This window comes from Botryllus schlosseri, chromosome 1, assembly GCF_051294905.1.
Source record: "Botryllus schlosseri isolate E-star chromosome 1, Bs_hap1, whole genome shotgun sequence".
NCBI classification, from domain to species: Eukaryota; Metazoa; Chordata; class Ascidiacea; order Stolidobranchia; family Styelidae; genus Botryllus; species Botryllus schlosseri.
Window position 1 is genome coordinate 37303235 of NC_137236.1, and position 14000 is coordinate 37317234.

Genomic DNA, 14000 nt, shown 5'->3' on the forward strand with positions numbered 1-14000 from the left:
ATTCAGCATAGTCGCATTTCACTAGGGTCGGGCAGAACGATTTTGGTGCTCGCATTAAAATCGAATATCAATTGTGATGATTCGAGATAAGTAGTGAGATTCGATTCTAAAAGAGTACAGAAAATATACGACATGATTCCGAGGATAATATTTTATCAACGAAAAATATAGCTTCAAGACTGCATTGCCAACGTTAGAGCCTTGGAACCTGATCCAGCCACAGTTTAGCATTGAAACACGTGTGAGAGACAGATAGACAGACAGAAGTTTGTTTCCACAATAAGATATTATAATTCAGTGACGAACTAGCCAACCATCAATACGACCGTTAGGTGATCGAGTCGTCGTATACAGGCCGATATGTTATAAACATAGACTTATGTGGTAAAACGTTTAATGCAATAATATGCACGATAATATATATGAATGTAATATGCATCATATACGGATATATCATATATCCTAAATTAATTTGTTAATCGGGCCAGTCAGTAGCATACATAGCAACATTATTGAGCGTAATATGATGTACTTATAGGCAAAGTATACTCAAATTTGAGTCAATTCCGACTTGTAGAAGCGGAGTTATTCGAGTTTTTCGTTGATAATTCTTGGATTATCCTTGATCCGTGGATTATCAACGAAAAACTCAAATAGTTCTGCTTCTACTAGTCGGAATTGACTCAAATTTGATTTGCATCGTCTTTGAAGACAACTCAACAATTTCATGGGGTTGAGAGAAAAATTTGAGAATTTTTTTTTAATTTTTAATAATAAATTAAAAATTTCAATTCAAGATTGCACGGCCTTTACTGGTTGGAATTGAGTCAAATTTGGTGTGCATCGATTTCTTGGACAACCTGACGATTTAGTCATTAGGCGAGTGAGATTTGGAAAAAAAAGTTTTTTTTGAACAACCCTAGCTCAAGTGTTAACATGCTCACGTGTAGCCATGCTGAATTGTCGTCATGCCGATGAGTCCCAATGCTGATGTGTCACCATGCTTATTTGACCCCATGCTCATGAGCATAGGCGCCGACTTTTATTTTTGCATGGAGTGGCGGCAGGCGCGTAGTCAGGTGGGTGTCGAAACCCCTTCCTCTTAAAACGCAAAACCCCGTCCTTTTGAGTTGACCATTCTTACTCTAATGTTTAGTTACAATTCAACAAGTCGTGTTATCAGTGTTGGGAGGGCAAATTAACGAGATTCGTCTGTGCACGCATATCGCATCGCACAATGCAACGCGACGCGATATCCCGCTGAAATGATTGCGAAAGTAGGTCATTGATTGCCGCGAGCTCGGCATTCGTCGCTGGACTGAGCAGTAACATGGCGCGACAATTCTGGGACACGAAAGACGGGCAAGACTGATGATTACAAACGCGCGCAGCCGATCAGTAATTCTCCCTTACCGCCAACGCAATGGTTTTTACTTAGTATCTGAGTAGCTCACATCGCGACAAGTGGTTGCTGATTAAAACATCGATTTTGACTGAATTGCTGCATTTCCCGATTTACGTTCGCAAAGCATAACTGGATTAATATTATGGGCACTGGAATAAATTCCAACTAGCTGGCACACACCATAAAACACTGTTTAACTTGCGCTCCGAGAATATTTATCACAAAAATGGTACACTAAATATTTTAAACGCGGCTTGCGGCCGTCATTGATGCAAATAATGCACTTTAATTTGTAGAAGGTGAACGGATATTTGGTGCTTCTCAGAGCGCGCGATGAAATCTACGTTTCTAACGATGACGTCGAATTTGTGTATCTAATAAGGATCGTTAGTTTGCTGAAATCAGCATCAGTTCACTGTGCAAAATACATAGTAGTGATCAATTTTATCGGACTGTACAATCGGCCGGCAAGGTTGCGCCGATTACGAAATTGCAGACATGCCGCAAACATGCAATAATTACAATTACAGGGTGCGCTAGTCATACCTAAATACCCAGATTTGACATTGGCAACGAGCACAATTTGTTCAGTCGCGGGCATAAGTTTTAATCAAAAAGATGTATAAACACAAACAATATTACACTCAGAGATTGGTACTGTTTGGCGAAATTGTTTCTGCGGGTGGTAGTAGGCCTGCATGCGGACGCGATTAATCAAACCACCGCCGATAGTGCACAAGCACATGAGATATCGATGACCCATTTCGCATACAAATGATTCTCGCTAATTTGCAGTACGCAGCATCGATAATACGAATTAGTGAATTGGCATTTCAAAGGGACTGGATTTCTAGTTTTAAATGAGAAACTCACTGGCTGCGCACCTAGGGTTTTGATACCGACAACGCGCTGGTTAAGATTAGTCAGGGGCCTACGGCATACGTGAGTCCCGATCAGCCAGTCGAATTTGATCGTGAAATGGTGCGATTTTAATTGTGTTATTGCAGCAAGAGCAAATATGGCGCATGCCGCAACCTTATCAATAGAAATACAAATCCCGATGGTTTGAAATCGATCCCCGACATGGCTGCGCCCGATAGAGTCCGTCCAGCGAAGTTGGTTGGAACATAGAAGGCTCCCGCTCAAACTAATTGAGTAAATTCAGAAATTCCGCCACCGAGGATCTCTGGTTGCATCAATATTTGACAGCATAATTCAACGCCGTGCATTGCACAATGCGCAGTAAGAATAACAAATCAACGTGAATTCGCTCGTCCAGTAGAGAGAGCTGGTGTTTCTCAGAGCACGCGTGTCGAAATCGACGTCGTAAACGAGGTAGCTTCGATTGTGTGATTACTAATCACGGATTACAATTTATTGGGGCGTTTTAAGCACTAGTTTAAGCTGCGTATTCAATTATTCGCGCGCGTATCGGTTAATAGTAAATAGTTGGCATTTACGCGACAATCACAGAACCGCTAATTGACAACACAGACGGCGGACGTTTAAGCATTTTGTATGGGGTGGCCGCCACCCCATAATTATGTCAAGTCGCCGCCTCGTAACTCCGCGCCTATGCTCATGAGTACCCATGCGCATGAGTCCCTTTGCTCAGCCGTCGTTATGATTAAAAGACGCCGTGTGTAAGTGTCGCATGCCTATGTGTGACTACACTCATGTGTCCCAATGCTACTGTGTCGCATGCGCATTTTTCCACGAACCCTCTGAGATGAGTCGTTTTGTCATGTTACGATGGCGCCATCTTGAGGTTAAAAATATTTGCCGCAAAGTGAAAATTGGATCTTAGGTTCAGAAAATCAAGAATCAAAATCAAAGAAAAACAGAGACAAGGCAAGGTCATCTAGTCTGCACAACTATCATTTTCTTGTCCATGCTATCCGTGGATGCAGACTGTGCATTGTAGAGCGCCTATCGGGATAGCCACGGATGTCAGTTTATGAAGTCTTTAGTCTGACCAGGCCCGGGATTGAACCCACGACCTACCGATCAAGCCGGACGCATCACTATCTCCGCTATGTCGCTCGATAAAAATCTTAGCCACAGCGTCCTGGATTTCGTAACAGTCATGGCAATTGTCTTTGTTCAGCAATTTCAGCATCGGAGCCAGTTCCGACAACTATGGAGTGCACGTATCCGGATACTCGTGGAATACAACCCGCGATGCTCTTTCATATCAAAACAATCGATACTTCACAACGAAAGGCGGGTTTTGCAGAAGATAATGAAATGTAGGACGGTCTTCAAAATACGTTGACATTGAGACACGTCTCGCAGTTTATTTTTCAGATACTTTTCACATTTTGAATGAGCCATCTAGTTTAAAAATTTCTGTATATCTCTGTTCAATTCTCTTCTGAATTAAACGGACTGATTTCAACACATACGGTTTGCGAAATAAAGAAAATGAAGCTGACATCTTCAGCGTCGATTTGCATTTGCCTTTGCATCTCTCTGATTATAACTACCGTGTTTCTTAGGTGACTAAATAGGAAATGTAAAATAGCATATTCTATACCTTATAAAAATAAAATGTGTCGTCATGTTGTTAATGCACAGTGCACACATGCCGTTTCTTACAAATTCGACCAGAAGTATTCCGTGCCAAGTATACTACACTGTATACGGAGAGTTAGACAATTAGAGAGTTTTTAGCCATTTCAAATTAGACTAGTTATATAGTGATCTAAGCTACACAGTTTTTTCAAAAATTAATTTCAGTTTATATCAAATCAGAGCTTGGCCTCAAAAGCATGCCGAACACACCGAGCGTGGCTAGATTCGCATATATACATTTAGCAAATTAAATAGGAATTATTAGACCATCAACATTTCGGTATATTTATTTTACTTAGATGACTAGAATTATCTAGTTACTCACATCCGACTAAACGTGTGCGCGCAGCCTCTTATAATTGCGTGCTATTCGAAGCTATTCGAAAGACAGCTAGCCTGGATTCTCAGTATATAATACTATCCGCTAGGTGGCGCTGTTGGATTAAATCCAGCACGGCCTTGTTCGCGAATTATATACAAAGCCTTCGACCGCATGCAAACTAAATTCCACGACCTCATTTTCACTCTTTGACTTGGACATGATAAACGTCATGTCAGGAATTGAGGATCACATTGCCAACGCGAAGCCCGAGACCAGTGGTTCTCAAAATTTTCAGCCTTTCGGCAGATGGATATTATAGCAGTCCGGTGTTCTTGAGCTCTGTCAACGTTTACTTACACCTTATTTTCCATAGTCTGTGTAGCGGTCGCTGCAAGGACTTGTTGCAAGACACGCTGGTATAGTGCTTGATTGGAGTCGACGGTACAGCTACAGTTCCTGTTGTACGCACTAATCGACTGACTAATGACTACTCTGAGTACTCTTGCAATCCTGATCACACACGCAGATCCAAGGAGCTTTCTTTAATAGCACAGAACAGCCAAATAGTAGTAATTAGTGGTCAGAAACATGTAGATTTACCAGGTCCAAATGATACTGTGGTACAATAAGAAATAGAGAAAGATAAATGAAGCCAATTGTCCATCTTACGACTGAAGCGCGAGCGCGCCAACCTCAATATGCGAGCTTTGAGAACACGTGCCTCGCAGACTGCCTGAGCCGTCACGGTTGTGGTTCGGAGCGCGGCGTATTTATGCTATCGCGCATGACGGAATTGGCATCCTGCTGGGACAGCTGTTAAGTCTGTATTCAGTCTTTTTTAGCGATTGGAAGGGTCAGTGAATTTGGTTATTTAGCAGGAAGCGCACTGGTTCAACAGTCAGTGTTGGGAACAAGTCACTATTTTCGAGTCATAAATCTTATTGAGTCATTTGAAATTTTTACTCGAGTCAAGTCTAGTCTACTTCTCAAATTACGATGTATGATTTAAGTCATTGCATTATTCTGCAAGAAGTTTGAAGTACATATTGAATCGATATTTATTCCCAGTCGAGAAAATTATATAGAATTACTCACACACTGAAAATGCAGTCGCTCTCACATACGTAAAACTGCCTAACTACGTTGGTAACTGGATAAACGCAGCGAATAATTGGAGGATGGAATTGGAAACCTCATTAAGTTGAATCGAGTTGATATGATATAATGCGAAACCTACTTACACACACATAACATAAAAATCAGGCTTGCGCCAATTTATATAAGCTTATTAGTAGGATTTTCCATACGTTCTCCTGTGGGAGGATTTGTCCGCCTTTTTTAGGAACTTGAAAATGTCATCTGAGGATGTCTAGCCTAAATGTCCCCATTCTTGGCAATTCATCCTTCGTTATCGCTAGGGTGATGAACCTGAACAGATTCAACTGAAAATCGGCATAAATGACCTGAAATAGGTAATGCAGACGTTCGAGCGAGTCAGTTGGGAGTCGCATGAGAGTGATGACCTTTCTTTTAGTCAACTCAACAAAATTCACAGTAAATATTGCAAAATCGGCTCTTTTCCGCTTCGATCAACAGGCTTTTATGATTTGGTAAAAGTGACTAGTCGAGTTGGGTATCCCTAATTATAACGTTCATTAGTATAAAATAGATTATGCCGATTCCACATGACATTGAAGATGATTCGGTGTTTTCCGACCAGACAGATTTCATTACACTTTGTGACAAATGAAAATGCTGTAGGTCGATGACGACTTCAAGAATGTGTCCTTTCCGCAAACGTACATGGCGTTGTGCTACATGTCTACTATGCTATCATACGGCCAATTGATGTTTAAAGTCATTCACAGTGGAAAACAGTATCGAAACTGTTATTATCGTTGATAAATTACCTCTTGGGGGCATGGAGCGTATATAATTGCAGTCGCCGAAATACATCATTCCAAACTAATATACTCGGATAATCAGAATGAATACCCGATTCAATCTCGATTACTCGAATCATTGTGTCCAGCACCACTTACGGCTGTGAGAATTGTTTTTCAAGATTTCGCACGCGCATGATAAATACCATGTTTCAGGGAACATAATCCACGCGCGTGCCTTTCCAAAACACTTCCAAAACAGATTTATTTTGATTTAGTAGTGACAAAAAACAATGAAATAAAACACAAGACCCAGGACAATTAACCTCCCCGTATATCCAATCGTAGACGTGAATTTGGGACGTATACATCGGGCTCAAACCAGGTGGTATGAGCTCGTACCCAATGGTTGTCATAACAACCTTGATTTAATCCAGAACATAGCGTGTAAACTTATTGTATCGGACATTAGTCGAGTGGTCCTAGCGCGCGATTCAAGCGTGAAATATTTCCAATAGTAAGGTCCCAACCCGAAAAGATCGACCGGTCGTCGACCTCCGTTGTGCATTAAAAAAAAAACAGTCCTTGAAATGTGTGTGGGGGAGGGGGGCGCTAGACCTAAGCAATTTTTGAAAATGGGGCGCTGGAGGAAAAAGATCAAGAACCACTGGTTTAAACAATGCATTGCATCCATGGTTACTGATTTACTCAATAGTAAGGGCCCTAAGCTTTAAACCAGTGTTATTTTGTTCATTTAATGCTAATTTGTTAGCATATCTACTGTTTTGTCACTAACCTCGTGTGGCAACACTAGTTGAGAATCATATTTCGCTCGAAATCCACGAAGTCTATGACCAGTGATCGTCAACATTTTAACTTGCGACAAAGGAGTTAAATTGCGCTTCTGGCCTCGGAGGAGGATGGTGGTGTGGCGACTACACCAACAACAATCTGAATGGAAACTTCAACAAAACAGGCGAGAAGGAAATTTGGTGGGATGATCCCTTTATCCTCCTGCGCTTCTCGGAGATGAAGTTTCGCACAAGATTATGAAAAGAATATTAATCTCAAAATAAAATGAAAAATAGCTGTATCCATGTATGTGTCTATGATGTATCCATAAAAGACTATTTTGGTAGTGGTTCCTCCATTCGCCTGTCTTTTCAATATATCACGATCTTGTGATTTGTTAATCTCCAGCGAAATCTCAATTAATCACGATGACATTAATTTTTTCTTAGAATTTTTCTTTGAAGACATATTAGAAGACAATATAACGATATTGATGGGAAGGCCTCATGAGATAACAATTATAATTTTTAATGTGACGTCATTTCTGTCTTACGTCACAAAATAGTCATTGCTTAACCTTATAGCTGGCGATTTATCGCACCTAACGATTTGTATTCTAGCCAGGGCCGTAACTGTTGCACTCCAAACCCTCAAATGGTGGGGGGGGGGGGGGCAAGCTAGAAGGTGGCCCGCCAACAATATTTCGTAAATCAACCCTTATAGAGTATATTTTTGAGATATTTATTTTACTAGAAAATGTTCTTCGCGCTCCGCGATTTAATGTCGCTAAATATCTTTTTATATCCATATCCCTACCCCGACTCCACGAAGTATGCTACCAAAGAAAGACCACGGTCAACACTTTCTATCTAAATGTGTCTATTGTCCGTAGCCGCTCTGAATAGGTGTGAGGAATAGTACTGTCCTGCCAATCTTAGCCCCACATTATACAAATGCTACCGCGGAAAGCCACAGATGAAATGATGCGTACACGAGGAAATCTCAATTTATGTTTGCGTGACACTAAAGAAGTTTTTCTTTTAGTTCAGTCCGGTACGTTTGGGCGACTCCAATATCCTTTAGGTCTATAGCAGACGGGATGTCACGAATTAATAACATGCAACAAAGTAATAATAACAACGGGCACGCCCAAATATGTTGGAATTGTTAACTACGTGCCGTAAATTTTCGCAGTCACCGGCTTCCTCAGCTCTACCGGTAAATCTGAACACGTGGTCTGAGAGAGGATCAAAAATGAATAGCTATATATTCAATTACCAATGTTATTGAGGAAATGCAGTCATGAATCAGAAGTTTGAATGATCACCCGATAGGGGTCCGAGACCCACGTTTGGGGGAAGGGCTGACGAATTGCTGTATCGATTCTGATTCTGGCTACAGCCCACCATGGTGTCTAGATCAGAGGCCGGGAACCTTTTTCATCAAAAGAGTCATATTCATCAAAAGAGTCATAATTCGGAAAGAGCCATACAATGATTCAAATTGACGGTTACGTCACAATTGAAGATTTGTTGCGTCGTGGTGGCACTATAGAGTATGACTGGAGTGACGACTCGATTGTTCTCCCATTGTTAGCCGGCAGAATGGTCACGGTCAGATGGATCCACCCAAAACAGGATAGCTCAGTGCTTGTTTCAATGGCGTTCAAGGCGATTCTTCGTGTATTTCTTGAAGTTGCGTCGGAATTAGTTAGACAGTTCAACATTTAGGTAGCGGTGGCGAGTCGTTATGACTAGTGAATAATACCGTGTAGCCTCTGTTATATTTTTCGCCAGATTTAGATCATATTTCGCCACGGATATAAATCGGTATCATGACTGATTCAGCTGCATCACTTTGGGATGACTGGGAGGGACTGACTGAAATGGAAATTGAAGAATGTTTCGAAGGACTCGATAACTGGAAAGGTGTGATTTGTGAGGAATGCGAAGCATCCTTTCTGACTGTGAAAGCTCTGAAAAAAAATTACAAAAATCATAAAGTTCCCACCAGTACTTGGGATATATCTGAGGATGCTGTAATTGCTGTTTTGAAGAGGGCTTGTGTAAATACCAAAAAATACTTTGAATGCGCCCCATCATTCGAGGAACTAGACGTGACCAAAGCTGTTCCATTGGTGAAACAACTCCATTCTGAATATTGCAAACTTGGTGTTGACGGATTTTATCAACATTATTCTAATATCTGTCACCAAGCTAACAAGTTGCTGGGTTTGCCGCAATTGCCAGCTTCAGCATCACTTTTGAAGATGTTTGATTCTCTCGTGTGCGGTAAAGAACAGGATCCAATCACAGAGATTGGAGGAGTCAACAGCAAGGAATCTGGTAAGTAAATAGCCTTTGATACTTTGCCTTTCCATGGAAAAACTTTGACATGTTTTTAGACATACTTGAATATATTGGTGGAGTGCTTTTGGGAGCCATTTCTAAGCAAGCTAACGAAGCAATTGCCACATGCCTAACATCTGCAGCGCCATCAGGAAACCTCATTAAAGTGATGCAGAAGAAAGTCGGTGGATTGAAGAGCCCGTCTGAACAGTTTCATGGCATGGTTCTCCGCTTTTATGTTATCCACAGTAAAGAAATGGCAAAACCCCTGAAAAAGATCAATTTTTTCAGGGTACTTGACGCAATTCACTGTGATCCATTCTTTAACAAATTAATTCATACTGTGTCACTTCAATCTGGCTCAGACCTAAATGAGGTTGAGGATGTCATGGACAAGGCAATGAGACACTTGAATAACATCTTGTCTCACAATTTTGCAAAGTTTGCATTGCATGAGAAGCAAAAAAAGTCCTCCAAATTTTCCAAAAGTTTGCGAGATGGCTTGAAAAAAAATGAACAATATGCTCTTTTAGTATGGTAGTTTTTTCTCTCTGTGGCAAATGCTGCCTATCCACATTGAGGTTCCCTACCTAAAAAAGGAAACCAATGCGTTGGTCGAAACCTTGACGTGGTGCATTGGCTTACTACTAATGTCGACCGGCAGATGTCTTCCTGTGTTCTTGGCAATGACAACGAGTTCCCTTCAAGTGCGATTTTGCACACTTTCAAGGAGTAAGCTCTGGCTATTGTGAGTCGAGCTCAAGCAGAACATTAACATTACACAAGGCTCTTGTTCTAGTCATCAGGGCCGTAACAGCACTTTGTCAGCCCCCCCCCAAACGTTGGTCATGGGCCCCTCATAGGGTGATAAACCGAACTTCTAGGGGGCTTCGCCCCCCAGACCGCCCATTGGCTATACGCTGTGTACCGCTACTCATCATCTGTGTTCACCGTCCGTTTAGTGGGGCAGCTTTGGACGTCCGCAGGCGCGAAGCGCAAAAAATTTCAAAATTCATGATTTAATCGGTCAATATGATCGGGAATTGAATATATATTATTATCAATTTTTATCCTCTCTCTGCCCACGTAATCAGATTTAACGGTAGACCTGAGTGAGGTGTGTTTGAAATGGTAGGACCCCTCAATAATAATTGAACATCTTCGGGCGTATACCCGTTCGCAGGAACGAAACAGCACTTGGCCAGGCCCCCCCCAATAAAACTTGGGTCTTGGGCTCCCATAGGGTGATAAACCGCCCCCCCCATCACGTTGTTCGCTTTTGTCACGAAATAAGGGCCACAGTTTAGTGAGGTAGCGCGAGGCGCGAAAATATTCGATAATTCATGATAAAATCGGTCAATAATATTGGGAATTGCATATATATTATTGCTATCAATTTTTTGTTCTCTCTGTTCACGTTGTCAGATTTACCGGTAGAGCTGAATGAGGTGGCTTGGAAACTGTAGGGCCCGTAAATAATAATTAAACATATTCGGGCGGGCAGCCCCGTTGGTATGACCTCGTTTCATGATGTCATTTCGTGATCTCCTGTCCGTTATATCAAAAAATACAGAATCGCCCAAATGTACTAGAACTAGACTAACGATGCACGCGATCTCAAATTGGTATTTCTTTACGGGCATACAATCTTTCCCTGCGGAGTGGTATTTGTCTTCTGAGGTTCAGATTGCCAAGACAGGAACATTCGGCGCCAGTCATTAAGGCGCCTATGGAAAATTAAACCTATATGCATTTTGCATATATAACGAAGTTTTTGGTCAGCGTAAGCGGGCAGTCCTTTTTGGCCCAGGTTTTCTCGCTGCCGGTCGTTCTGGCACACTTCTTGGAGTCGCATGTTACATGTTCTAAAACTTTAAATGTCTCGCCGATATGTCCATTTCGACAAATCTTGCGTATTTTGTCTTAGGGAAGAGTAGGCTACCAAATAACTAAGAAAGTTGGCAACTTGAAATCACACGCAGCGCGAAAAATTTTTGAAAAAGTTGCATAAATTTTTGAAAAATACTCAATAATTTATGCTAATTCGCGAAATAATTTTGGGCCCCCTTCGAGCTCGCCCCCCCCAAGTGGGGGGCTTGGGGTGCGGCAGTTACGGTCCTGCTAGTCATACTCAAGTTTCTGCGGTTATCGGACAGGCATTATATAAGACTACAAGACAGTTGCAATATTATTTGTTATATTCATACTCGAGTTTCTGCAGTTAATATAGGACATATTTTCAATCAACTATATTGTGAATTGCATATCGGGATAGTTCAAGATCTTTCCACTTGTTCACTTTGTAGTATTCTTCAGTCTTTCTTTCCATGAGTTCATCTCACAATAGCCAATGCACACGAACCAGATATTCTATACCTTCTATCATTATATTCATATACGTAGCAAACTCTACAAAGGATCAAAGCCACAATATCACATCAATCTCGTGAGAAATGTAACATAGGCTACACAGTATTATTCACTAGTCATAACGACTCGCCACCGCTACCTAAATGTTGAACTGTCTAACTAATTCCGACGCAACTTCAAGAAATACACGACGAATCGCCTTGAACGCCATTGAAACAAGCACTGAGCTATCCTGTTTTGGGTGGATCCATCTGACCGTGACCATTCTGCCGGCTAACAATGGGAGAACAATCGAGTCGTCACTCCAGTCATACTCTATAGTGGCACCAAATCGAAGTTCACTTCATGTGATTCGTCGTGTGCGTCATATTTCTGTTTATACGCGGATATGATGTTATAACCGCCCGCACAATTCAACCGGATGCCCGACGTTTGAGCGTGCAACATGCATTGAGCATTGGACAATAGGGCTGTTCAAAAATAACTTTTTTTTCCGGATTCCAGCCATTCAGTGATTAAATCGTCAGGTTACCTTAAAAAACGCTGCACACCAAATTTGGTTCAATTCTAACAAGTATAGGGCTCCGCGGATCCAATTAAAATTTTTAATTTAAACAGGAAAATTGAAAAAAAAATTTTTTCAAATTTTTCTGTCAACCCCATGAAATTGTTGAGCTGTCTTCAGAGACGATGCAAATAAAATTTGACTCAATTCGGACTAGTAGAAGTGGAGTTATTGGAGTTTTTCGTTGATAATTCTCCAATTATCCTTGATTGGTGGATAATCCGAGAATTATCAACGAAAAACTCAAATAACTCCGTTTCTACTGGTTGGAATTGACTCAAATTTCATTTGCATGGTCTTTGAAGACATCTCAACATTTTCATGGGGTTGAGAGAAAAATTTGAAATTTTTTTTTTTTTAATTTTACGTATTAAATTAAAAATTTTAATTGGCTCTGCGGACGCTTAGACATGTTCGAATTGAACCAAATTTGGTGTGCAGCCTTTGTTGTGGCAACCTGACAATTTAATCAGTGAATGGCTGGAATCAGGAAAAAAAAGTTATTTTTGAACAGCCCTATTGGACAATTTAGCTTAGTTAGTCATACAGGCGTCGCCATGTCTGCTTTTCTATCTGTTTAACCAACGCATTGTGAAATCCAAGATTTCAAGTCGTGCAATAGTGGGTACAGCGAATTATGATATTGGATAAAATATTGACAGCAACTTTGTTTTTGCCATTGCGTAAAGTTCGTATCGAACTTGACGGATTAGATTTGTCCGATATTTCCACTGAATAACGTGAAGGTGGCATATTTGCGCTATTATCGAAACATCTATTGTACTACATTGGACTGATAATAATGAGCAATTATCAGCAGCAAATATTTGATAGACATTTCAAGATTTTTAGTCTCTGAGCTCCTACATCATTCCCAGGGTTCGTCACTGTTTTAACCTCATGAACTTGTCTCGTCTACCACAAGAATAATTACGCCACAGTCGTTATGAAAATTCAATAAGAGCTTGAGTCAATTTTGATAAATGCGATGGGAATAATGTGTAAAATTATCAAAGTTATCAAGTCATCGAAGAGCCATATTTTATCAGTAGAAGAGCCATATATTGCTCGCGAGTCATAGGTTCCCGACCTCAGGGCTGAACATTGTTTCTAATCATTCGTGTTTAGCGTCTTAAAGGGGCAATTGATTTGCTTGTATAGCAGGTATTGCACTGAATTAACAATAAATTGAGGTGTTTAGCAAAATTCCGAATCGAGTTATTTTATGGCATACTTTAAATCCGCACGTAACCTGCTCTTGCTAATTAAATGAATAGATCACGGTCTTTCAAAACCTCACTACATTGTGGAAGTCCTTCATCGCTATTATTGGTAGCCCGGTATAGAACCACTGCCTTACATTTTATATTACTAGCTGAAGTGGCTAGTATCAAAGTACATCTGCGGAAATAGAAGGAAAATCATGCGGCCGTCGACACTTAATTCGATTAGGATGTGTTAGCGGCCGTCAATATGCCAATTTAATTTACCAATTGACTCCCAAAATTTTGATAGGGGATTAAAAACAATTGGCCCAGCCAAAGATGTAGCACAACATTAATAACTGCCTTAAGTTTTTGAAGACACCCGGTGCATAAACTCTGCCCGTGAATCTGATCACATGAGCTGAGAAAGAATAATTATGAATAATGAATGAATGAATGCACTCGAGTAAATTTGCCTCTAGCTAGAGTGGGGGTGGGCGATTCGCCCTCCAGTTAGTTCATTACGACTATGCACT

The 14000-nt window shown here is 40.9% G+C and overlaps 2 protein-coding genes across 2 annotated transcripts in view; both read left to right on the forward strand.

The window, feature by feature from the left end:
• The window catches only part of LOC145436202 (uncharacterized), a 236855-nt gene that overhangs the window by 38208 nt on the left and 184647 nt on the right, over positions 1-14000 (forward strand). The window lies entirely within an intron of this gene.
• On the forward strand, positions 8525-9927 carry LOC145448865 (uncharacterized). Its single transcript, XM_080327317.1, has 2 exons — positions 8525-9321; positions 9381-9927. Exons 1-2 carry the CDS (start codon positions 8811-8813, stop codon positions 9863-9865), a joined length of 996 nt encoding a protein of 331 aa, XP_080183443.1. The 5' UTR covers positions 8525-8810; the 3' UTR covers positions 9866-9927.